General features: G+C 41.6%; 2 protein-coding genes across 3 annotated transcripts; one reads left to right on the top strand and one right to left on the bottom strand.

Moving 5' to 3' along the window:
• Window positions 1–855: 855 nt before the first annotated feature.
• LOC308118476 (large ribosomal subunit protein eL19-like) lies at window positions 856–3,604 on the bottom strand. 2 transcript variants are annotated; one of them, XM_080477913.1, is made up of 6 exons: window positions 3,348–3,604; window positions 2,325–2,431; window positions 2,101–2,223; window positions 1,807–1,927; window positions 1,583–1,693; window positions 856–1,483 (listed from the first exon to the last, which is right to left on the bottom strand). In XM_080477913.1, exons 1-6 carry the CDS (start codon window positions 3,443–3,445, stop codon window positions 1,357–1,359), a joined length of 687 nt encoding a protein of 228 aa, XP_080334039.1. In that variant the 5' UTR covers window positions 3,446–3,604; the 3' UTR covers window positions 856–1,356. The 2 variants fall into 2 exon arrangements, with proteins under 2 accessions (XP_080334039.1, XP_080334040.1); XM_080477914.1 differs by having other exon boundaries at window positions 2,325–2,422; window positions 3,348–3,391.
• Window positions 3,605–4,437: 833 nt separating this feature from the next.
• On the top strand, window positions 4,438–22,065 carry gpam (glycerol-3-phosphate acyltransferase, mitochondrial). Its single transcript, XM_080477831.1, has 21 exons — window positions 4,438–4,643; window positions 9,036–9,176; window positions 9,514–9,633; window positions 9,804–9,877; window positions 11,316–11,429; window positions 11,668–11,817; window positions 11,941–12,040; window positions 12,819–12,955; window positions 13,456–13,555; window positions 14,555–14,767; window positions 14,945–15,058; window positions 15,269–15,354; window positions 16,161–16,273; window positions 17,284–17,354; window positions 17,713–17,980; window positions 18,449–18,606; window positions 18,929–19,006; window positions 19,111–19,248; window positions 19,359–19,548; window positions 20,438–20,496; window positions 21,305–22,065. The coding sequence occupies exons 2-21, from the start codon at window positions 9,093–9,095 to the stop codon at window positions 21,419–21,421; spliced, it is 2,484 nt and encodes an 827-aa protein (XP_080333957.1). The 5' UTR covers window positions 4,438–4,643; window positions 9,036–9,092; the 3' UTR covers window positions 21,422–22,065.
• The last annotated feature ends 1,505 nt before the right edge of the window (window positions 22,066–23,570 follow it).

Raw genomic sequence — 23,570 nt, 5'->3', positions numbered from 1 at the left:
AGAATGATAATCATGGAGACAACATGTTGAAAGGTGACGACAAAGCATTTAAATTAGAGCACCAGACTCTGTAAATACAAGTAAATAAACTGGCCAAAGCAGGGTAATTCATTGACTTATTAGATAACTGTTTTTACATTTAAAAATAATCTCCCTCTAATTGATTTCATCTCCGCATTTCAATTGTCATTCCAGGGCCTCTGAACTCTTCAGTGTGCTCCATTTGTTTGCCTGGGTTGAAGGCCAACTGTAATAAAGAGCGCTGCTTCGTTTCAGCTCATATTCCTCTCCTTATCTAATCCCATTAAGCCTCACGCTTCAGGAAATAGAAGTGCCTCCTGGTAATGAAGAAATACATTAATGGAGCTACAAAATGGCTCGACTGTACAAAGGCTGGTTTCTCCTTCAGTAATCCCGGTGACATCTTTCTGCAGCGCTCACGTTTATTTATGTGGATAGTCCCCACTGATGCATTTGATAATGACTGCACGCTGTTAAATTATATTTTTAGGGAAAGTACCCAGTATGAAGTTGTTGTGGATCTAAATTAAATCAGTATATTAAGATAAGCAGAGGCATTGTGCTGTGCAGGCATTTAGTCCACCTACCCAATATAAATATGACTCTACAGAAGTATGAGTTTAAGCTTGCATGTACCATTGTTTGAGCAAAATAATTCCTTCAGAGTTCAAAAGCATGCATCGAGGTTGATAGGTGACTCTGAAATTGCCAGTGTGTTTAATGCAGGTGACCGTTTACACTGTGATAGACTGGTAACCTGCAGAACACAAGTTGGATAAACTGGTGTTGAATATGGATTCTTATAGTCTGGCTTTTTAAGACTTAACACCTTGTGCAGGTTTTAATTTTTTATTGAGGAATCACATATTGATGACCACGTACACAGGCTCTCGGCTTTACTCAAAACTGTACATTTTGTTTATAACATCAACATGACAAAAAAGCAGGAAGCAATCAGGATGTGGGCAGTTCCATCTTTTTTAATTTTACCTGCAACTCATGCATTAACAAATAATCACGTATGTTTTTCTCCTGGTGCTCTGCTGCCACCTGTAGGTCAGTTTGGGTACAGTATCCCTCAACCTGCAAGCTAAATGGCAATGGGGAACGCACATATAACATTTATCATAAATTACTTGTTCCTGTCATTTACATGATTTTTAAGGGAAATAAACAAGCTAAAATGTATTCATGTACCATTTTAGGGTCGATCAAAAAAGTGTAATGTTAACATTGAATGGGGACGGGAGAGCAATAACCACAAAAAAATATTTGTTTTGTCCAAATTTATTACTTTCAAAAAGTCGAATCTGACAACACGAACATATTTTGGATTTATTTCTTTGCAGTTTCCTCTTCCTTTGACAGCATCTTCATCATCTCTTCTTTCTTGGCCAGGAGACGCTCTTCTCTGCGTTTGCGAGCCTCCTTGGTCTTCGAGCGACGAGCCTCAGCCTGGTCACTGAGTGGGTAAAAAGAAGCAGAGATTGACATTTATATAAAAAGGTAAAGAGGAAAAAGCTTTTTTTTTTTTTTTAAACAAAACTGTAAAATGACTTACGCCAGGAGCTTCTTGCGAGCCTTGTCTGCCTTCAGCTTATGGATGTGCTCCATCAAGATGCGTTTGTTTTTGAACACATTACCCTTGGCCCTAAGGTAGAGACTGTGGTACCTGAGGACAAAAGATAATACCTCAGCACACATTAAAAGTGGGATGCATCATCCTCAAGTTGGAATTAACCCTACCCTGGCTCAATCAGCATTATTGAGCACATTCACACTCACATGTGCCTGTCAATTTTCTTGGATTCCCTGTAACGGCGGAGCAGACGACGCAGGATTCTCATGCGTCGCATCCAAGAAAGCTTCTCTGGCATACGAGCATTGGCTGTACCCTTTCTCTTACCTGGAACAGAAACACAGCGGCATTTCATTTACCAAAAGTAAGACTATGATTGCTGGGAGGACCAAATTTTTAAAAACATAGCTCATCAGTGTAATTATCTAACATTAAGAGTGAAATTTGTAAATAACTAATGCAAAACTAGTTGAATGATCACTAGAAGTTAAATTACTAACCGTAGCCCATGTGACGTCCTTTGCGGCGTGCCAGCGTGTTCTTGCGGCAGCGGGCACGGGAATGAACAGTCACGGGTTTCCTGATGATCAATCCATCCTTCACCAGTTTTCGGATCTGCTGACCTGTAGTGCAAACAATTTGATGAAGGCATAAATTAACAAAGTCCAACTGACTGCAACCTCCAAATGGACTGAAACTTTGCAATTCAAGGGAATCTACTCACGAGAGTTTGCATTGGCAATCTCATTGGTTTCGTTGGGGTCCAACCACACCTTCTTCTTGCCGCAGCGCAAGACGCTGGAGGCCAAGCGCTTCTGGAGCCTGAGCATGCTGAAAATAATAGAGACATGTTACTTAGAAGAGACATTCACAGAGCCTGACCTCTTCCGCGCGTTTGAGCGATGTCAAGCTCAGAGTACTGCTTAGCAGCCAATCAGAATTAGTTAACTTTCATGAGTGCATTGCTGATCTTCCTGCTTGGGACTTTGGAGTCCCTTGTGAAAAACCTACAAGATTAATCTACTTTTATTTGAAGGATATATGTTTTAATGACGGAACACTTTCTTAGGTCATTGTGTAGGCTATTCATAGATCATGGTCTTTGGATTTGGCACCTTTAGGTGAGATGACTAAATACATGAAACCTACCAAAGCCATGATTAATTCCTTATGATTGCTTTCAGTCAATCTGTACCCATTCTGCATGACTCGGAGCTTTCTCATTTGTCAGCCTTTGTCCCACTAGTCTTGAACCAAGTTTGTCTCTTTGCAGTCATTTTGCACATCAAGTAATTTTACATAAAGATTTGTCCTGAAAAGGCATTTTGATCGTGATTCTTTGACGCCAATTCGTTCATGTTCACAGAATCACAAACGCATGTTATTTCTTAGATATATTTATTACAGATTACAATCGGGACGTTGTTAATAAGACTAATGGTGTTGACCCAGAAGTTTAATGAACAACCACGACCAAATATAGGAAGCTATTCGCAGACTTAATACACAAACATTTGATTCCAGTTGAGGTCTTCAAACCGTGTTGTTTCATGTCCCCGGTTAGCATAGCTTGATTAGCTTAGCAAAGCAGGCCCATTACATACATCCGCACAGAACCAAACCCTATACTCAAACTTTAACAGGATCATAGTTTTCCCCACGGTCTTAGACAACGGTACAAAGTACATTACGACCACTTCGGTAAGATTAAAAGCCAACTTTAGACCGTTTCATACGGCAATCTTACCTCATGGCTGCCGCTACCCAGATAGACGACGGAAATAGACCGAGCGAGACCGTACCATTGCAGATATCGTCATGGGTGAGCCAACTGCGGCTGAGCATAAAGAAACTCCCAACTTCTGTTATTAATGAGCATTTACTAAAATGTTTCTAAAAGCATACTTCATAAAAAGTAATCTTTTTGTTATATTTTTAGTTATTTAACTCTGTAACGTCTCAATGACTTTCCTGTATTTGCCCCTATATTCCCATAGTGGTACTGTCTACTAGTGTGCGGTGGAAATGTAATATATTTTATATATTTGTCATTTGCAGAAAAAGAACATTTCAAAGAAAGAAAAACTAAAAAGACTATTTTTCATTTTGAGAATATTTTCATTCTGTTAAGAGATTTGAATTCTCGTCGTGTTGATAGACGCATAAACATAATTATTTCCATCAAAACCTATAAATAAAACAAAAATGTGAAATAATTATGTCATCAATCCCATAAAATCTGGATTACATCTGCCAAAAAAATGTATCTATATTGTAAGATGTTTATCTGGTTTATTCTGAAATGCAGGTTGTGATTTAATCGAATAATCCATAGTGTTCTATCCTCATGATTCTTGATGTAATTACATTAATATTTCGGGAAAAATATAACAGAATTAAAAAATCGTTACATTTAGGACGCTATTATAAGAATTCTGAACACAAACAAATATTTTTCTCATAAAAGACAATACATTGAGAGATAATGTGATAAACACTATGATGGAAAACCAATCATAATAAATCATGATAAGAACTCAATCTGTAGGGATACCAACATCGACGCAGAATGCAAAGTTGAGGTGAATATATTTTATTCAATTAAAATGTTTGTCTTGGTCGTTTCAACGTGCTGAGCAGAATCGTTTTCTTTATCAGGAGTTTTATTTTTTTTTAGTTCCTTTGAAAAGAACTACATTGAAGGTCTTCCGTGTCGCCTCCGTGCTGCAGCGCCCTCGGATGGTCATCTTTGGAACCGCAGCGTCCCCTTGTGGTGACATTTACCAGCACATCGCCCCCTGCTGGTCGCCTTTAGAGCCGCAGGCCGGTAATTGGCTGCCGTGTGTAGCACCACAGTCGTGAGTGGCGCTGCCTCCTGTCACACATCCCCCGCAGGAGCCGGAGCCGTGCCGACCCGTCCTCTGAGGGCAGAGCCGAGCCTGTGCGCTGCTATTCGGGGACGCTGGCAGCCTGGGCGTCTGGCGGTTTTGTTGACGGACTTATTTTTTTTCCCGATATGAGTCAGCGTAACCCTCTATTGAAGGTAGGTGAGATGCCGCGGGGGGACCGGGGCTAGCAGGCTAAATGGAGGCTATCAGCCACATCGGCAGCGGCGGTGAAGTAACTGTTAGTTACTGTTATTAACGCGGCCTTTCGGCTCCCGTCATGGAAACAGTGACCGTGCTCACGCTGCTGCACACGGCGTCGCGGACCGGGGGCTGTTACCGGTGTGGCGGTGCGTCGCATGCGGGCCCTGGTTTCTGTCGGTAACGCGAGATTAGCCCCGTTAACTTTACATTGACATTGACTTCTAGAGGAGCCGTCACGCGCCGTGGTTCTGCAGCCTTCCGTCCATTAAACCCGCATGTACATGTATGAGCGAACCACCGTCGGACATCCACGAGACGGATCCCGTCGTCGTGAGCTCCTCTCAGCCTCAGCGCGAGGCTCGGCAGCGTGCCGTGGCGTCTGCATGCAGACTGGGACCGGGTTTAACTAACGGGATCCGCACATGGGGAATAACCGGAGACCTGAAGGAGCACATGTCCCGAGTCGTCAGCTGCAGCCAAACAAGCACCCCGGGACGGTCGGTGTGCTCCAGTGTGGCCGGGCAGACGGCAGGCTGGCCCGGGTGGTGCTATTGTTGTCTGCCGGGCTGGTGATCCGCACGGCCCATCTGTCACCTCGAGACTTCTCCCGTTTGACCTGCTTACCGGAGGCGGCTCGCAGCGTCTGGCGGGGATTAACCCAGTGATGCACTGCGTGTACACACAAATATATATTCTTCTTGTTTTAAAAACGTAAAGGGTCCACGGTGCGGTGGGCAGAGCCCCGCCTTTAAACGACACTATCATTCATGAATTGTGCCATGTGTCTAATGACGTGGCTCATCAGGCTCTCTGCAGTGATTTGAGTAAATAGATTCCAAACAATTACATTTCTCAGATAAATTCCATTTTACTTTAATCGCTGTCCGTTCATACTTACACCAACACACACAATCAGATTATAACTCTGTCTTGTGTCGTTAAAGGTTATTTGTAGAGCTGCTATAAGACAGAGTCTAGAGATACACCTTTATATACCAGTTATATTATTAATAGAGAACATAAAAACTTCACACTAAAGGCCTATTGCACTACCTGAGGGCTCCATATTTAATCACATCTAGTTCAGTTCAGTTTACACTTCAGCCACCTTTGAATATTGCATATACATCCATGAGTACTACTTTCCTCAGTCCTAAGTGTTATTAGACCTAATGAGAGTATGTTTAAAATGACACATGCAGTACTTTTCTCCATGCAATGCTGATATTTACAGAATACATCCATTAAGTGGGCATAAGGGATGTTTTGCAAGAGCAAACTTGTCAATGATGTTCAACATGGAAGTGTTTATGTTATAATCCATTTATATACCATTAAGTAACAAACCGTTCCTGTATTATCGTCCTTAAGAAGAAAATATACAATGATGCACAGCTCTATCTATCTATCTATCTATCTATCTATCTATCTATCTATCTATCTATCTATCTATCTATCTATCTATCTATCTATCTATCTATCTATCTATCTATCTATCTATCTATCTATCTATCTATCTATCTATCTATCTATCTATCTATCTATCCACCCATCCAGTTATATAAGTTATATAAGTACAGAGAAAAAGAATTACTTACAAAACCACCGATTCAGAATCTGAGGTGAAAAGACAGAGTCCATCCTCAACACATTTACATTCACACCTACACTCTATTATTAGACATCAGTTCAACTAACATGCATATGTGTGACTGAGGAAAGCAGAGTACCTGGGGGAAGCGTGTATGCACAGGGAGAACATTCAAACTCCACACAGAATATACTACGACTCAAAGCAGGGATATTCTCGCTGTGAGTTTTAACTACAACACAATATATATTTACTATTTTTTTTGTTTAATTATGGAGAAACACTTTCATGAGTGGATAGAATGTGGTTGAGATTATATGAAGATTTTTTTATAAAATATTAATTAATGAATTCTTTATTTCAAACATGTAAAATAAAAAATTAAATAAACATTGTTTTATGTCCAGAAAGCATTTGGAAGAAGTATTAACTTAATCCTACCCCCTTTCTCTAATCCTCATTGTGCGATGATCTACCAGAAATATCTATGATTGCATAGTAAACAACCAGAATCATTCATAATATAATATTGCATTATATATTATATTATATATATTATTATGGACAATTACATACACGTCTATGTATAAGTTATAGTTGTATGCTTATGGAATTATTTCTCTCGCTCTGTAACTTAAATCCCACAAAGGCTCCCTTCGCCTGTTACCTAATCCCCCCCCCCCCCCCCCCCCCCTCTCCTCGGTCTCCGTCTCCTCTTTTTGTTTTGCTTCCAACAAAGTCACCCCACCAACCAGAGTACTCCCGGTCGTTGACCCCGTCGAACACCCAGCTTCCCCTCATCTGTGTGCATATCACCTGCTCCGCCTCAGACACCGCGAGGAGACAGAGGCTCAGAGTTCATTCACTCGTTGTCGGGCATCAGTTAGACGGGATTAGGTTTGGCCAAGAAGCCGGCGTGTCTGCCGCCTCCCTCAGGCTTGTTATTCACGGCGAGATGGAGCAGCGCTGACACACATACTGTACAGTGTTTGGTGGCACAGCGTTCATTCATAAAGTGACTCACTAACCCATTTCCCAACTCGTACAGTGTTTTCCGTTGATTAACTTTGTCTCCTGACCGCCCGACTCCACATCTTCTCTGGGGTTTTTTATTTAGTTTTTATTGCTTATGTGCAAAAAGTGAGACGGGTGCATTAATATGTCATAATGATTCACAGCAATCATGAATTATTTAAGCTTGTTTTCAAAGTGAGTCGTGTTCTAGAGCTGCTGAAGCTGTTTTAGTGGTTTGTAAAACAACCATGGTTTTGGACCAGCTGAGTTTCGAAGCACCACAACTTAAAATAGCCTGCTTCTATTAGGATTAGAGAAGTGAAACATCAGGTCAAAGAAATGATGGAAGGTACAGTTTGAGCCCTCGACTACAGGGTGTTTCCATTTTTGTTCAGTCTCACATTATTGTGATTAATGCTCAAAACATTATTGTCAGATTGCTTTAGTGAGCTAAACTGGTCCAACCTGAGCAACCTGGTCTCCAATGATCCATTTCAGGCTAAAAAATGGTGCAGATGGAGCTTCATCGTCACACAAAAAAGTGCAAACAAACAAACATGACAACACAAACAAGACAGCTGTGGTCATCCTGCAATCCAAAGTTCGGAGGGTTAAATATCACCTCCACTTGCTCATCTGCCTCGGGCAACCCAGGTTCCTCCCCATAGAGGTCGAGCCCGTTGCCAACGGCGTGGGTGAATCAGAAAGTGTGAGTCATGGTGTAAAAGTGCCGTAAGACGTCTTACGAATGGACATTACAGAGTCATGTCAGACAAATGATCATACAATGGAAGAGTTAATCCGTCTTCTATTCCGCCTGTTGAACTCGGGGTGGCACTGGAGCGGATACAAGATGACTGAAGGCAGAGTATGCCTGGGAGGACCTGCCAATCCTCCACTCAGCCCACCAGCTATTTACATCAGCAGCTCACTGAAGTAAACACTCACCAGCACGCAGTGACAAGACTGTTTTCATATGAAACATTGAAAGTTCCAAATATTGTTGCTCGCGCTGAAATATTTCAAGCATCTTCTGTTTACTTCTTTATGATTTGTTTTTAAGTCCTTCAAATGAACTAAACACTTTTTTCACAATAATGAACAATAATAATAATAATAATACATATTATTTCATATTATTTCATATTATGTTACAATGTTAGAACATTAGAATATTTGAGAAGATAAAGTTTTTAAAAATAATTTACAATTTAAATTAAAAAAAAATCACAATCAGAATGTTTATAAATGCTTGAAACTTTAGTTTAAATGTACAAATAAATGTGATGGTCGATGATACAAAAACAAAAATCCATCTTTGTTTTTTCCACAAACCTGATCTCTGTTTCATATTTTACTTCACAACATATTTAACAGTTTTTTTCCACAGCAGTTCAAATACTCAGTGATAATCCATAACGTATATAACTGTAATATACTGTATATGATGTCAGTGTGTATGTTGTTTTTCATTTGGTGCATTTCTACAATCGAGTAGCGTCTCAAAATACAAATTCACACTATTTATTTTGTTTTATGCCAAAATCATTTTTATGTTTGTAAGCCATTGAGATTTAATCCCAGTCTTGACCCGACTATTAATGGAAAGGTAAAGTCGGAAAGTCACTTGATTTTCAATTTAAAAAAATCTGTTGTTGTTTATCTGTTGAGATGCGTGTGTGGACTCCATGTGGTCTGTTTAAATGTCATCCTTTGAAACCCTCGTTTTCTTTGTTGCCAGCGTGCCAGCGAGTGGTGTGTGTGAGATCTGGTGGGAGTTGAAAGGACAGCTGTGAACATGGAGCTGTCTGATGGCCTGTTGCTGCAGGTCAACAATGGAGAGCAGTGGTGCAATCGCTGGAAACACCCTAACGACGACTCGGTGAGCCACAGACCGCCGTTAAATCTTCATGATGCCGCGTGCGCCGTGTCAGATCAATACAGTCTTTAGCACAGGTGCTTTTATGTGTTTCATGTTTGAGATGTCACGCTAATTCGTGTGTGTGTGTGTGTGTGTGTGTGTGTGTGTGTGTGTGTGTGTGTGTGTGTGTGTGTGTGTGTGTGTGTGTGTGTGTGTGTGTGTGTGTGTGTGTGTGTGTGTGTGTGTGTGTGTGTGTGTGTGTGTGTGTGTGTGTGTGTGTGTGTGTGTGTGTGTGTGTGTGTGTGTGTGTGTGTGTGTGTGTGTGTGTGTGTGTGTGTGTGTGTGTGTGTGTGTCCAGGACCGGAGCACCAGCCCTTCAGTCCTGCGCTGTGTTGCCAGCACATGGAAGGAGGGCCTGCTGAACCGGAAGAGGCCTTTTGTAGGTCGCTGCTGTCACTCCTGCACACCACAGAGCTGGGTAAAGTTAAACTTAGGTCATTGTATTCATTGTACGAATGTCTATTTATTTTTATTTTTTTACTGAAGATAAAATGCCCAATAGGCAAGAAATCCCAAACGGGACGGCTTTGTGTAACTTGTCATGGCGTCACGTTAACGAGTTTCTTTGTACTGTTTTCACGTCTGCAGGAGAAGTTCTTTAACCCGAGTATTCCATCTCTGGGACTGCGCAATGTCATCTACATCAACGAGACTCACACGAGGTAAGCACATACAAACGTATTCTGTTCAGCAGGATTTTTCAGGTTTGCACTGAACAGCTTCATGAATGTTGGGACGCGTCGAGCTGTTTCACTTTTCATAAGTTGCTGAGGCGTCAGACGGCGGTCCCACAGAAACATGAAGAACCCTCCTGCATGCTGGAGTCACTGCAGTTCAGACGGGCGCTACAATACTTAACAACCCCGTGCATTGTAAATGCATCTGGGTCAAAAGGACCCATCTGTGAAACCTTGGAGAGATAGCCAGGGTGAATAATTGAAAGTGTTTGTCAGTGGACACCAGACACGTGTGGATACATGCACACTCCACTGACTGCAGGCAGAAGCCAACAGGACGCCGAATAACTTTCAGTCTAAAGAAGCCGTTTGGCTGCAGAGGAAAATATCTGCGTGAAGTAAAGCTGAGTGGTGGAAGCACTCTAATTACCTACAGATGGTTGTGCCAGTCAAAGTAATTGTAGTGAGCCAATGCAAAAAGTACTGTATTCAATTCATTGTAATTTTAATATTATGTTTATCAATGTGAATACGCCAGTTTAACCATGACCAGTGACTGATCATGGTTCAACCTGGATCGAACTCTTGAGTCAGGAAGTACATTATTCTCTCTTTTATTTACAGAAAAAAACTTCATATTGAATTTAGATTTTAAATTTTCAAAATGCAAACAGGAAGTCTTAGTTTTCATCCACTATTAATGCAGCTTCAGCATTCTTAGATTCGACTTCTGTAGCTTCAGTGTGGATCACTGTGACCATCAGCTGCTTCCACCATTTCACTCTTGACTCTGAATCGCCAGTTTGAACAAGAAGGTAAAGATGTTTTACTAAAAAATATAAGTAAGATATTTCCAGAAAAATACTCAAGTGAGGTCTGAAAAAACCTACTCAAGTACAGTGACTAAATAAAAAATACTTACTTGCCACCTCTGATTGGTAGTCAGAGTGGAATTAATCAAATATATAATAATATGATCAGTTTTTAATTTGTCTCAATTTAACAAAGCAAACAAAGCTGAATTGAACACAGCTTAGGAAGTTTAAAGAGTTCGCCCTTAAACCAGATTTATTCTGTGACCATATATACATAAAAGATCCTTTTTCTTCAGATTTCTTGTTTGATTCACACGTCGTTGTGCACTGTGGTATCGGCACACACAGCCTCTATAGTGTCTGTTACTTCTGCCTGAATGATAACAGTACACATACCACAACAATATGGGAATCGCACTACAGACGAAAGCTGGTTTTTGTTTCAGGAGTTAAGTAGAGATCTGTGCAAATGTCATTACGGGCGTCAGAAACTGGAGAAAGGATTTGGAAAGCGAGAAGATATCGGACACAGAGAAATGATCTCATGTCATGCAGCCATTATTTCCATATTGCTAAATGCATGTGTTTCCGTGTGCTTGTGTTTGCAGACAGCGAGGCTGGCTGGCCCGCAGACTCAGCTATGTGCTGTTTGTCATGGAGCGAGACGTCCATAAAGACATGTTCACCCGGAACATGGTGGACAACGTGCTCAACAACAGCAAGTAGGTCTCAACGTGATTGGAGACTGTTGAGGCAGTTATCGTTCATATAAACGATTATGCGAGGCCCGTGTTAAACATACGGGAAATTAATAAAAGAAAAAGAAAGTCTTAATAGTACCTGGAGATGCAACTGTGATTCAAATCCCACCAAAGAAAACAAGCATAAAGGGAGTTTTTAATGATTATGTTTGTATTTTCCTGTTTTTCATTTGTGCCCTGTTATTTCGGTTCATTGCAGGGTGGAGACTGCTATTGTAAAAGTCGCCACAGACTCGGACGGGACCGGCAGTCAGTCTGCCAGAGAACTCAAAGCTGTCAGTAAAGTGAAGCAGAAAGCCCGGGCCTTCCTCCAAGAAATGGTGGCCAACATTTCCCCGGCTTTTATCAGGTACTGGCATTGGTTGCGCCTCAGATCTCATCTTTGTATGTACATTATGTCCACAGTTCATTTAGCCACGGCTTGATTTAGTTTGTTTCTGTTCTCCAAATTCACTTCCTTGTTCTTGCTCAGGCTGACTGGATGGGTGCTGCTGAGGCTGTTTAATGGCTTCTTCTGGAGCATCCAGATCCACAAAGGACAGCTGGAGATGGTGAAAAAAGCTGCTACAGAGGTCTGACGACAGGGTTTCTCACAGCCAGACACACGGTCCAAACAGGGACAAGACATGAACACACTAATCTAGTGTTTTATCATGTAAACAATTTCTTACATTTTAGGTGATATTATGAACATTTTAGAAAGTGAACTTAAAACGGTAGTGTTGTGTAATTTGAATGATTGTATGTTAGCATTATGCTAATTATAATTTCTTTCCCATTATATCCCGATCCATAACTCTTCAATCTCACATTTTAATTATTTTTATAGTTTATTTCACTTTTTTATTAAGGTTTTTTACTATAATTTTCCATCCATCCAATTATAATTTTCCTGTTTATACTTATCGGTATTTAGAAATGTGCGTTGTAGTAAAATATGTATTTTTTTAAACATACATTTTTATTTCAGTAGTTTTCTTAAAATTAATACAGAAAAACGTAGTTTATGATTAACTTATTTCATCCAATTTTTCCTCGTTTGATTTGAATTCAGTTTTAATACTCTGCCTCGTTGCAATGTGTACACGTTTTATGTTTGCATACATGTGAACTCATACATATACTCATATTCAGGTGTTTATTTTTATTTAATATTTTCACTTTGAGTTACATTGAACTGTCTGAAAGATGCTATACACATAAAGACTGGTTCATTGATTGTGTTGTCTGTTCTTATACATTCACTGTAAATTGAATAAATGGAAATATTAATTTCGGTTTTCAGCGTGTTGAGAGAAACGCTGTGTTGTTATGTAACCCGCCGTCGTCTTTTCTTCTTCTGTCTCTCAGCAAAACGCGCCGATGGTTTTCCTCCCTGTTCACAAATCCCACATCGACTACCTGCTCATCACTCTGATTCTCTTCTGTCATAATATCAAAGCCCCGCACATCGCTGCTGGAAACAACCTCAGCATCCCCATCCTCAGGTAAACAGGAAACCTTGAGCCTCGTGTGAAGTTCACTCCGGCGCGTTTTGCTCTTTGTGAGTGAAAAGATCAGTGCAGTTTCAGAAGTGAGCGAAAATCCCCGGAAGCATACAAGAGAAATGAAACTAAGCAGTGAGACTACAGGGATCCTACCTTACTGGACCTTCCAAGCTCGTTTCAGTCTCGTTTGATCTTATGTACATGAGGATTTACAGTTTCAAGTACAGAAGGTGAAGAAAGCAATGAAATTAACACGTGTATGCTTTTTGCGATACATTAACTGATTCTGTTTATATATTTGCACACAAATTACAATATTTGTGAAGGAAACTCAGGGGCGGGTAGAACGCCAGCTGGTTTGGTCTCACCGGCTGCATGTTTGCGATTTAATTCATTGGCACAAGTAAAACCACAGTAGATGGCTGTGATATTGATAAAAGTATTGCTTTGGTAGAAATGTCGGTTTGGAAGCCACCTGATGAGACGTTTTGTGTTTTCAGCACTCTGATCCGTAAACTGGGAGGATTCTTCATCCGAAGGAGGATGGAGGAAACTGGAGACGGGAAGAAAGACATTTTGTACAGATCGCTGTTGCATGCAGTAAGTTCATTTCATCTTTAACTCTGACAGCAAGAACAGGCTATCTTAACATTTTTGTCCATGTGTTCTTTTTTAGTGTAGCTCTGTGTTTATGAAGTGCTGTGTATATAATGATGATAATAATAATAATATAGAGTAATAATGAGAGTTTAGAGTGGCTTGGTGAATCTGGACTTGAGACCCTTTGTTTGGTGTCGTCGCTTCGACAATAATTCTCCTTTTTAGTTTATATCTGAAGAAAGAGTTGAGTACAATGAGGAGAAAAACATGCCGTGTGTTGAGCCAGTAAGACGACTTAGCATTGTCCGCCTAAGATAAGTGTTATCAGGTGAACATATGAACGTGACGTTAGAAAAGATAAACTACAGTTCATCCCATTGTACCAACATAACTGGACCAAACAGCGTATACAAGTACACCAGTGCAGTTGGGAAAAGCACTCAGAGTAATTTAATAATGTAGGTGATTAGATTTTAATCTGAAATGCCAATGTCACTGCCTATAGCCTCCTTCAAAGGCACAAGCTATAAAAAGCCACGTGTAGCTTTATATTCCTCATGAAGCCAACGCCGGACGCCAACGCTTCACTCGCCACAGAGTCTATTTCCAGACAAACGCTCTCTTCTGAAAAGTCTGCATAGTGAGAGACAGCTGTCCTGTCCTCAGCAGGATTTCATTACACAGCAGGACCAGTTCAGCACGTGGCCACACTCCCTGCAGCGTACGTCAGGGGTCAAACTGTTCTAAACACCGCTTATTGTTAAAACGTGCATTCGGGCTTCATACTCAAGCATGTCCTTGACTTCACTTTGACTCTCAACCTGTAATGAAGCCAGTTTTCTGAGATATTTCCACAAAATTCAATTTTCACCAGAAGCGGAACAACGTTTACGTCCACCGTTGGCTCGTTTGTCGCAGTCCTGACACACGGTGGCACCTCTTTTAGTTCACCTTCGTCTCATCCTTCTCACTTCCTCCGTTTCATCAATCTCCCTCCAGTACACAGAGGAGTTATTGCGGCAGCAGCAGTTTTTGGAGGTCTACCTGGAGGGCACGCGCTCCCGCAGCGGCAAGCCGTCGACGGCACGTGCCGGCATGCTGTCCATCGTGGTGGACACGCTGTGCACAGGCGCCATCCCAGACGTGTTAGTGGTGCCGGTTGGCATCTCCTATGACCGCATCCTTGAGGGCAACTACAATAGTGAGCAGCTGGTAAGTTCTTAGATGATGTTGGTTGATTTAGAAGTTGTGACTTCAGATGGTTTTGATGGGGCGAAATAAACAGTGTTACTGACACAGTTGCCGTCTTTGTTTCAGCCTGTCTGACAGTTTTGTCATGAATTGTGATGATTATAAAGCCTAACTGATCAAACTGCTCTATCTCCCAAGGGCAAGCCGAAGAAGAATGAGAGCTTGTGGGGAATCGCATGTGGAGTGTTCAGGATGCTGAGGAAGAACTACGGTTGTGTCCGTGTCGATTTCAACCAGCCCTTCTCTCTGAAGGTAATTGATGAATGAGTTGTCCAACAAATCCGATCAACTTTGCATCATGTAAACACTTCTGACTGATCAGGTTGGGCCTGCCAACATAATACATTATACATAGAAATATTCATTATTGGATTTCTATTATTTAAAATTTTTCTGTAAAGTTTGTTGGCAGCATTCCATTAGCACTCTCTTGAAACTGAACCTCTTCTTTGTCCGATGCAGGAGTACCTGGACACCCAGAGGAGCCGGCATATCCCACCACCGATGTCCCTGGAGCACACCTTAATGCCCACCATTATATCTGCACAGTAGGTGCAATCGCACACTTTCTCCATGTTGTCACCTCCGTAACGTCCTCAGCTGTCCAGCGCTGCTACACAAACAAGATGTTTGTTTTCACGAGACATTGTGAATCTTCCCGTCCAAATATTTAGTCCCTGCTGCTTCTCCACAGCTCGGTTTGTTATTTGACATCAGAGAACAGCGGTTGGCATTATAAACACTGACGGGTTACTTCAGTTCAGTGTCTTTTGTTTCGTTCACAGAGGCAGATGCAGGCATCCCAGATGGATTCGAGTCACAAGTGCAGACCTTCTAACCCTTTAGATAAAAACTAGAATAAATGCTGGAAATTAGCTGATTTTCCCATGAGAATGCTGCTGATTTTGAATTGTACTGTCTTAAGTATTTATTGTAGTTTTCATTACAAACCTTTTTTATTCTCTTTTGTATTTTTAATGCACTTTTAAATTAATTTTTATTGTTCGACGTGCACTCACAACTCCCTTCCCTTGTGCTGCATTATTCCTTATTATTCTTTGACCTTGAGTGGGCAGGACCCGGGTTCACCCGGTTTGCACAAGAAAGGCATCGAGCAGAAACAAAAAACAAAGTCCACGATGCAAGTTGCACTGACTCACTGTGCCGACCGATTGTGAAAAGAAAGCACTCAAACAGAAACACTCACTCACATATTCCATATAAGCCCTCGCTGAGCAACAGAGGCGAGGAGCTGGCACAGTCTTTGTTTTGACATGCAGGTTGCTGTCTTAAATCATCCATACTACCAGTGAAGCACAATAAACCTCATGTACCGTGTCACTGTTGTTTGTAGGCCTGATGCTCAGATGTTCGAGGGGCAGGAGGAGGAGCAGATGAACCGAGAGCTGCCTGATGACATCTTCAGACGACAGCTAATTACCAACCTGGCCAAGCACGTTCTCTTCAGTAAGAAAATCACCACCACACAAATAAACTAGTTCTGTAGCGTGTAATACACAGGGAAGTAGGGAAAACAGCTTTAATTAACAGAGCAACCTTTGTTTTAATATTCTTAAATTGTTATCCAACTCTGATAAGTCATTGCTGTGTCATTCAGCCAGTGTTTGATACCGTTTCTCTTTCATCTCTTTTAATGTGGCGGAGCCTCATTTTTCATCCAGCGTTAAACGTGCTCCTGCTTTGAACAGCAGCACACTACCCATCATGCTGCCTCTTGTAACTGAAATCCACCACAGCATCATGCAGCGCCACTCCATCCGCTCCACATCACTCAGGGTGTTTTGTCCCGGGGTAGCACTCCGCAAACCGGTTCTCCCCAGCTCACTGAGTTGAGCCGTTTTCTTTTTTTTTTTTTCCTCCTCCTCCCCCACAGCCAATCAGAGAGCCTCCAGATGGATGGCATGTTGTTTTTGGCCAATAGGGGGACGGGGAGGATAGACATGCAGAGAGGAGAAGAATGCAGGACCAGTTTTGGTGTTCACTAGCGTTTGACACCTCTGGACTTTTACTATGGTGGAGACGACCTGTAGTAACCGGAGACATCACACAAATACAAATATATTTTTTAACCGTCTAGTAATTCTTTGCGGTTTTGAAGTCATACTTAGAATTAGAATTGTGCATCAATAAATCTGACTATCTATGATATAGATGCAGTTAGATATGAAACTGGACTATTGCATGTTTTATTATCTTCTATTTGGGTCTGCAGCAGATTTCTCCCTGTTAAAACAGATCGGCAATAGCAAGTCTTTGCTCAAGAGGAAACGTCTTTATTGTGACTTGATGTGATGAAACGAAGCCAAACCTTTTGGTTGATTGATTGCATAGTCTGATAGAATGTAAAGCAGAGTGACACTGCTCCTTAAATATATCGGTCCGTTAGATTTGCATCACCTTTCATTTCTATTTTTCATCGATTGGTCTTTATATCCTTTCTGTGTTTCCTTCCACAGCGGCAAACAAATCCTCAGCGATCATGTCCACCCACATTGTGGCCTGTCTGCTCCTGTACAGACACAGACAGGTATGTTTTCCTCTCTGCTGACGTCCAGCTGGTTTGATTCGGTTTTGTCCATTTCTGTTCTCAACTTTTTACATCTCTCTTTTTGTTTCTTTGCAAATCATCATATTTTCCATCCCATCTCTATCGCAAAAATCTGCTTTGTAATATTAGAAATCTTTCAAATGTGCATGTTCCTGCTGCGATAGTGGTGGTCTCCTGCCCTCTACAGGCAAACTGATGGAATTGCATACCAATGAAAAAAGAAATGATCTCTATGTCAAGGGATCACAAAGAAAAATGTTAAGCTATATTTAATGATTTTGCTAAGTCACCACTTCTTTACTTTACATATCCAAGCTTGTGTCTATCCTTTTTCCAGGGGGTAGTGCTGTCCAAGCTTGTGGAAGACTTCTTCAACATGAAGGAGGAAATCCTAGCTCGCGACTTTGACCTGGGTTTTTCGGGGAACTCAGAGGACGTGGTCATGCGTGCTCTGCACCTCCTGGAAAACTGCGTCAATGTGACCAGCGGCTCTAACCGCAACGGGGAGTTCACCATCGCACCCAGCCAAACTGTCCCCGCGCTGTTTGAGCTCAACTTCTACAGCAATGGCCTTTTCCATGTCTTTATTTCAGATGCAATCATCGGTAAGTTGATCCAACAGACACAAGTCCCCCATTTCTGTTGTTCTGTTCTGACATACATACATCAAGTTAACAGTCAAAACCACAATATGATCCAGATTAAATCAGTGGTATGCCACTGTTGCTACTTGTTTCACAGGCTGAGAATCAGTAGATCAGCTGTTAGATTATCATTGGTTGATTAGTTAATCTAAAATAACATGTACAGGTGAGGATGTGTGATTCTGTCTATGTTTGCCCTATGAATCACTTACAAACAGTCCAGAGTGTATCCTGCCCTCACTCATCATTAGCTGGTAGACAACCATGAATTATATATAGAAAGAAAAATAGATGGATGAATTATTATTATTATCATATTGTCGAACTCTGTGTTATTTGCTGTTGATCAAGTCTGAATTTAATTTCACCAGCACCATCCGTCCAAGGTGAGGTTCATTTCTGTCTTGTTTTGCCTCTCTTTGCCTTCAGCCTGTAGCATCTTGTCGCTGCAGCGAGAGTTGGTCCTGGAATCAGAGTGTGATCAGCAGCCTGGTGGTCCCAGTAGTCTCCTTCTCAGTCAGGAGAGACTCCTCCGTAAGGCTGCTGGTCTCTCTCACTTCCTCATCAACGAGGTGGCTGTAGCACCAGTAAGTCCCACAACACTGCCACCGTCTGTGTCCATCAAGTGCAGGACTTCTGTCACTGTCAGTCTATTGAAATATAGAATCATGCTTTTACCTTTTAACATATAAAATCTAAATATTATAACCACCTTCCTAATATGTTACATGTTGTCCATTACGTTTTAGGCATGTGGTCATAATGTTATGGCTTATCTGTCTCCATGCACACTGGTTCTATTGTGTACATCTGGGAACTTATTTCTCTCTCTTCTTTTTAACTACACCTCCTGGTGATGTACTCCCTGTTTCAATGCGCCTCCCTCCCCTCCTCCTCTCTGTTGCACAGCCCTGTCAGACCATTTACCAGGTTTTGCACGACGCAGTGACCCGGCTGATCCAGTACGGAGTTCTTTACGTGGCAGAGGTGAGCTAATGAACACAACACCTGCAAAATGGCAGCACCCATTGAAACTAACGTGGGAAGTGCACAGGAAGTCACTTGTGTGTGTTTAAATGCGGACACATCAGGAGGACCAGGAGGAACTGAGTCCGAGCCCCACAGACGAACCCTGGCCCAAGAAGTTCTCCGAGCCACTTTCTTGGAGAAGTGACGAAGAGGATGAAGATAGTGACTTTGGGGAGGAGCAGAGAGATCGCTACCTGAAGGTTAAGATTATTAATACTCATGAAAAGAATGTTTCCACCACCGTGAGACACGCAAAAGAGAATTATTTCATTGATTCGTTTGTTCCTGTTTGTGTGTGTCCATCTCTCAGGTCAGCACTTCTGCAGAGCACCAGGAGTTCTTCGTCTTCCTCCAGCGACTGCTCAGCCCCGTGCTGGAGGCCTACAGCGGGGCTGCAATCTTCGTCCACAGTTTGAGTCAGCCCATGGCTGAGTCCGAGTACACCCAGAAGCTCTTCAGATACCTGCTCACTCGCACCGAGAGAGAAGTGGCTGCTTATGGTAAGACATGAAGCCTTTCTCCAGCCACTCCACAGTCTACAAATTACCTGCAATTTAACATTTAACTAACCCTTTTACTTTGGATTATAAGTAGTTGACAGTACTTTATGTATTCTGCTGTGATACTTTGGAAATGATGCATGTACAGTAAATCTCTGCGTATGAACTAAACTACACAAAATAGTAAGACATGTTGTGCTTCGTGGATAATTCCTTTGTTGACAGCCACTTGGAAAATGTATTATGTCCCTTTTAAATGGTGTTACGGTTATAAAGAACATGCACTTGTGGGATGAGCAGCAGAGTTGAGTTTTTAAAAAATCTGCCAATTTTCTTGTCTTCCTATTGACTCTTGGTGCTGGTAGCCCAGACCTCAACCCCGATACGCACGTGATCAAACAGCTGATCTTTAAAGAATGAGATCCTAGAGAAAGCTAGAGAGGTCCTGATCAGATCAGCAGTATTGCATCGAGGCGCATTTGTAAGTAAAGGACCAGGAAAGTATATCAGGCCCTGCTAATGATCAACAAGATTAGACCGAGACTAAAAATCAGCACATCCCCAAAGTAAAACTTTCAACTGGACGGTGTGTGAGGAGGCTCATGGTCACCACACACTACTGAGACTCCTCCAATATGTCTTCAGACTTCACCGAATCCAACAAACAAGAGGCAACAGCAAAGGAAAGCTGTCTGAGATTAGCAAATTACAGCCTATATTCTCATCTCTGCTGCTCTTCCTGAAAGTTCATGTAACGGGAGAATATTAAAGTTTTGTACGGGTAAAGATTCATTGCCAAGAATCAAACACATCTTTACTTTTAAGAATTTATACATCTCAATTATCTGTGATTTTCATCTCTCTGAGTACTTATTATCCTCTCTTACAGGTGAAAGTGCAACACATTACCTGGTTAAAAATACAGTGAGGACATTCAAAGAGCTCGGGGTAAGTGTGCATGAAGTAGGAACTATCGGCTCGCCATATCTCATTTGAGCAGATTTAACTTGTTTCACAGACAAAATAATCTCAACTCATGTTGGCCCTTCGTCCTCGTCATCCAACAAGCTAATGTCAGATCTTCCAAACTGAGTAATCACAGCAGTGTGAAGCCCAGGTTTACCATAAAGCAGCTATTTAGAATAGAATAGAACAGAATAGAATGTGCAGCTCTACCTGACCAGGTGAAATAAATAAAAAAAAATACATAAAGATAAACTTCATGGAACCATGTTGTGATGTTTTGGAGACAGTGTGCTAATAATGGAAACTGCTTGAGTTTCCGTCTCAATTCTTCTCTTGCCTGAAATGACTGACTGCTACACTGCCACCTAGTGGCTGAAGAAAAACTGGCTTTTAGAAACGCAGCTTCTCGTTCTGAGTTGCTCGCGATGTGTTTCAGGTGGATTCTTTGGAGAAGACCAACATATAAAAGCAGCTCCCATTGTTATAATTTTACCTTGTTTAGAGCCTTAACTCCTGTATTATTGTATACAGTATTTCTTTATATCTATAGATTCTTTCCCAACACACACACACACACACACACACACACACACACACACACACACACACACACACACACACACACACACACACACACACACACACACACACACACACACACACACACACACACCTTTCTATAAAATACAAAGGTGCTGATGAGTTCCTGTTCAGTGTTTGAATGTCGGACACTGTAATCCTTCATCTGTGTCGTCAACCTGTCCGCTCCGTCTTGTGTTTGTATCTGCAGGTTCTGAAGGAAAGACGAGAAAACAAACTGACCACGGTGGAGTTAAGCGGCACCTTTCTACCTCAGGCCAATCGGAACAAGCTCCTGCAGTACATCCTCGGCTTCACTCTGCTGTGACCGGGACTCCTTTCACACCACAGGCTCCTTCCAATGAAAAAGGGCTTCTACTGGTTACTTCTAAACAATCCCAGGTGCTACTCTGTGGAAAGCTTTACCAGGAAGTGCCTTCTTGTAAAACCCGCTAGCTGTTAGCCGTTAGCTGGAAGAGACTTGAAGCCAGTCTTCCTTTCTCTCTTTTTCTCTCTCTTTCTTTTCTTGTTCCACTCTCCGACTCTCTGAACTGTGCAGCTGACAATCGATATCACGTCCAGATGATATCGATCTTTTGCTGAGGTACCTCTAACAATCACCCGTCTTTATGTGTGTGTGTGTGTGTGTGTGTGTGTGTGTGTGTGTGTGTGTGTGTGTGTGTGTGTGTGTGTGTGTGTGTGTGTGTGTGTTTGAACTTTACCAGTAAAAGTCAGGAGGTTTTCATTTGACTGAACTGTGAGGAAAATATCTTCAAGCAGGTCAGAGATTTCAGACTTTTCCAGCAATCCGAACAGAACAAGCTGCCTTTCGTCTACGAGTCAACAAGAAAATTATGCATAGTAAAAAATTGTAAACAACAACAGAGGCTTTTTTTTTTTTTTTTTTTTTCCGTTAACTCTTTCTGCTCCCGTGTAGCGTTGTCCTCTCTTTAGCACACGCAAATATCATCCAAAAGAAAATCATGTCAAATCGTAGTTAGATGACATTTTACAAAACAAAAACGTCTGTACATAAGTGACCACGTGTTTCTCATTGAGGCTGCGTTTAGGAACAAGCACTTTTAGAGTTATATGACTTCTCACTTACCAGAAAGACACACAGTGTCCCTGCAAAATATGTACATATCCAAATTCTCTTGGAGTAAAGGAATAATAAAAAAAAAAACTGCAGTGAAGGTCAGATCGTCTGTACAGTTGCTGGTTTGAGAAAAATCTCTCCTCAGCAGACGCGATATGTACATGGTCTCAAATTACACACATACATAGTTAAGTGCGTTCATACTACTGATATCTAAGTGCATTCACGGACATTTCTTTCAAACGCCGCCATTTCAATTCCTTGTACTTTTCAAGGAGTGTTCAGACTTCGCTCCCCAACAAGCTCCAGGCGTTTCAGGGAAAGTGGTTTTAATTATCACTGCTTCTTTTTTTTTTTTTCCTGCGTAGCGCAGCTGCTTAGCACGTTAAAGCCAGAAATACAGCACAGTGTGGTAAAAATACACCGTGTATACCCACTTTGTAATCTGTCACGTCTACAAAGGATTATTTATGGAAGCAAAGTGTTTCCAGTAACCTTTATAGAACAGTTTTCATTCAATGCAAATAAGCCTCAAATCATTGAACATCCTCAATCAACATATTTTGTTGATTTATAGAAATGTCTCACTTTTAATTTTTTATCATTTCTTTAATGTTCATACAAGTTCTTTTCCATAATTTCTCCATTTATTCTCAATAAGAGAAAAACAAGAGGATTTTAGAAATAATAACAAAATGAGCCAAAAACGACAAAATCCAGTTTAATCTGCAGGTTGAATTTCAACTTCTCCACATTTTAATGTTGAAATGCAAAATAATCCAGAAACAGCCTTTTGTGTCGTCACACTTTTTATGATTTAGTAAAATATGCTTTATTCTAGCAAAATGTGAAAACAGGATTGAATTCCATATTCAGGACAAAGTTGTCCTCTGATTCAGTTTGCAGAACGAATTCATTTACTTTCATGGAGTCTCTTGTAAGGAAACCGCTTTCCAGGTTTTTGTTTCGTTTCTTTAAAATCACGTGACGTAAACAGTAAAAGTTGTTTAAAAATCTTTGATCTGTTTTGGTTCAAAAAGCGAAGCCACACTGTGCTGCATCGGTGCTTTTAGAGGACGAACAACAAGTTTATTTTGTCGACGTTCCGAGTACAGGAAGTGAATGTTGAGGCGATTGAACACGAACTCGTGCTGCGTCGTGCGGCGTCGTGCGGCGTCGTGCTCGCCGTGCGGCGTCGTGCGGCGTCGTGCTCGTCGTGCTCGTCGTGCGGCGTCGTGCTGCTTCGTGCTCGCCGTGCTCGTCGTGCGGCGTCGTGCGGCGTCGTGCTGCTTCGTGCGGTACGTCAGACAGCAGAGAGGAAGCATCGAAAGGTTAAAGGAAGTGGAATGAATCTGAGCCCAGTCGTGTGAGGACGTTT

The sequence above is a fragment of the Lipophrys pholis genome (genome assembly GCF_963383615.2).
Source record: "Lipophrys pholis genome assembly, chromosome: 1".
Taxonomy (NCBI): Eukaryota; Metazoa; Chordata; class Actinopteri; order Blenniiformes; family Blenniidae; genus Lipophrys; species Lipophrys pholis.
This window is presented reverse-complemented; position numbering and strand designations above follow the sequence as displayed.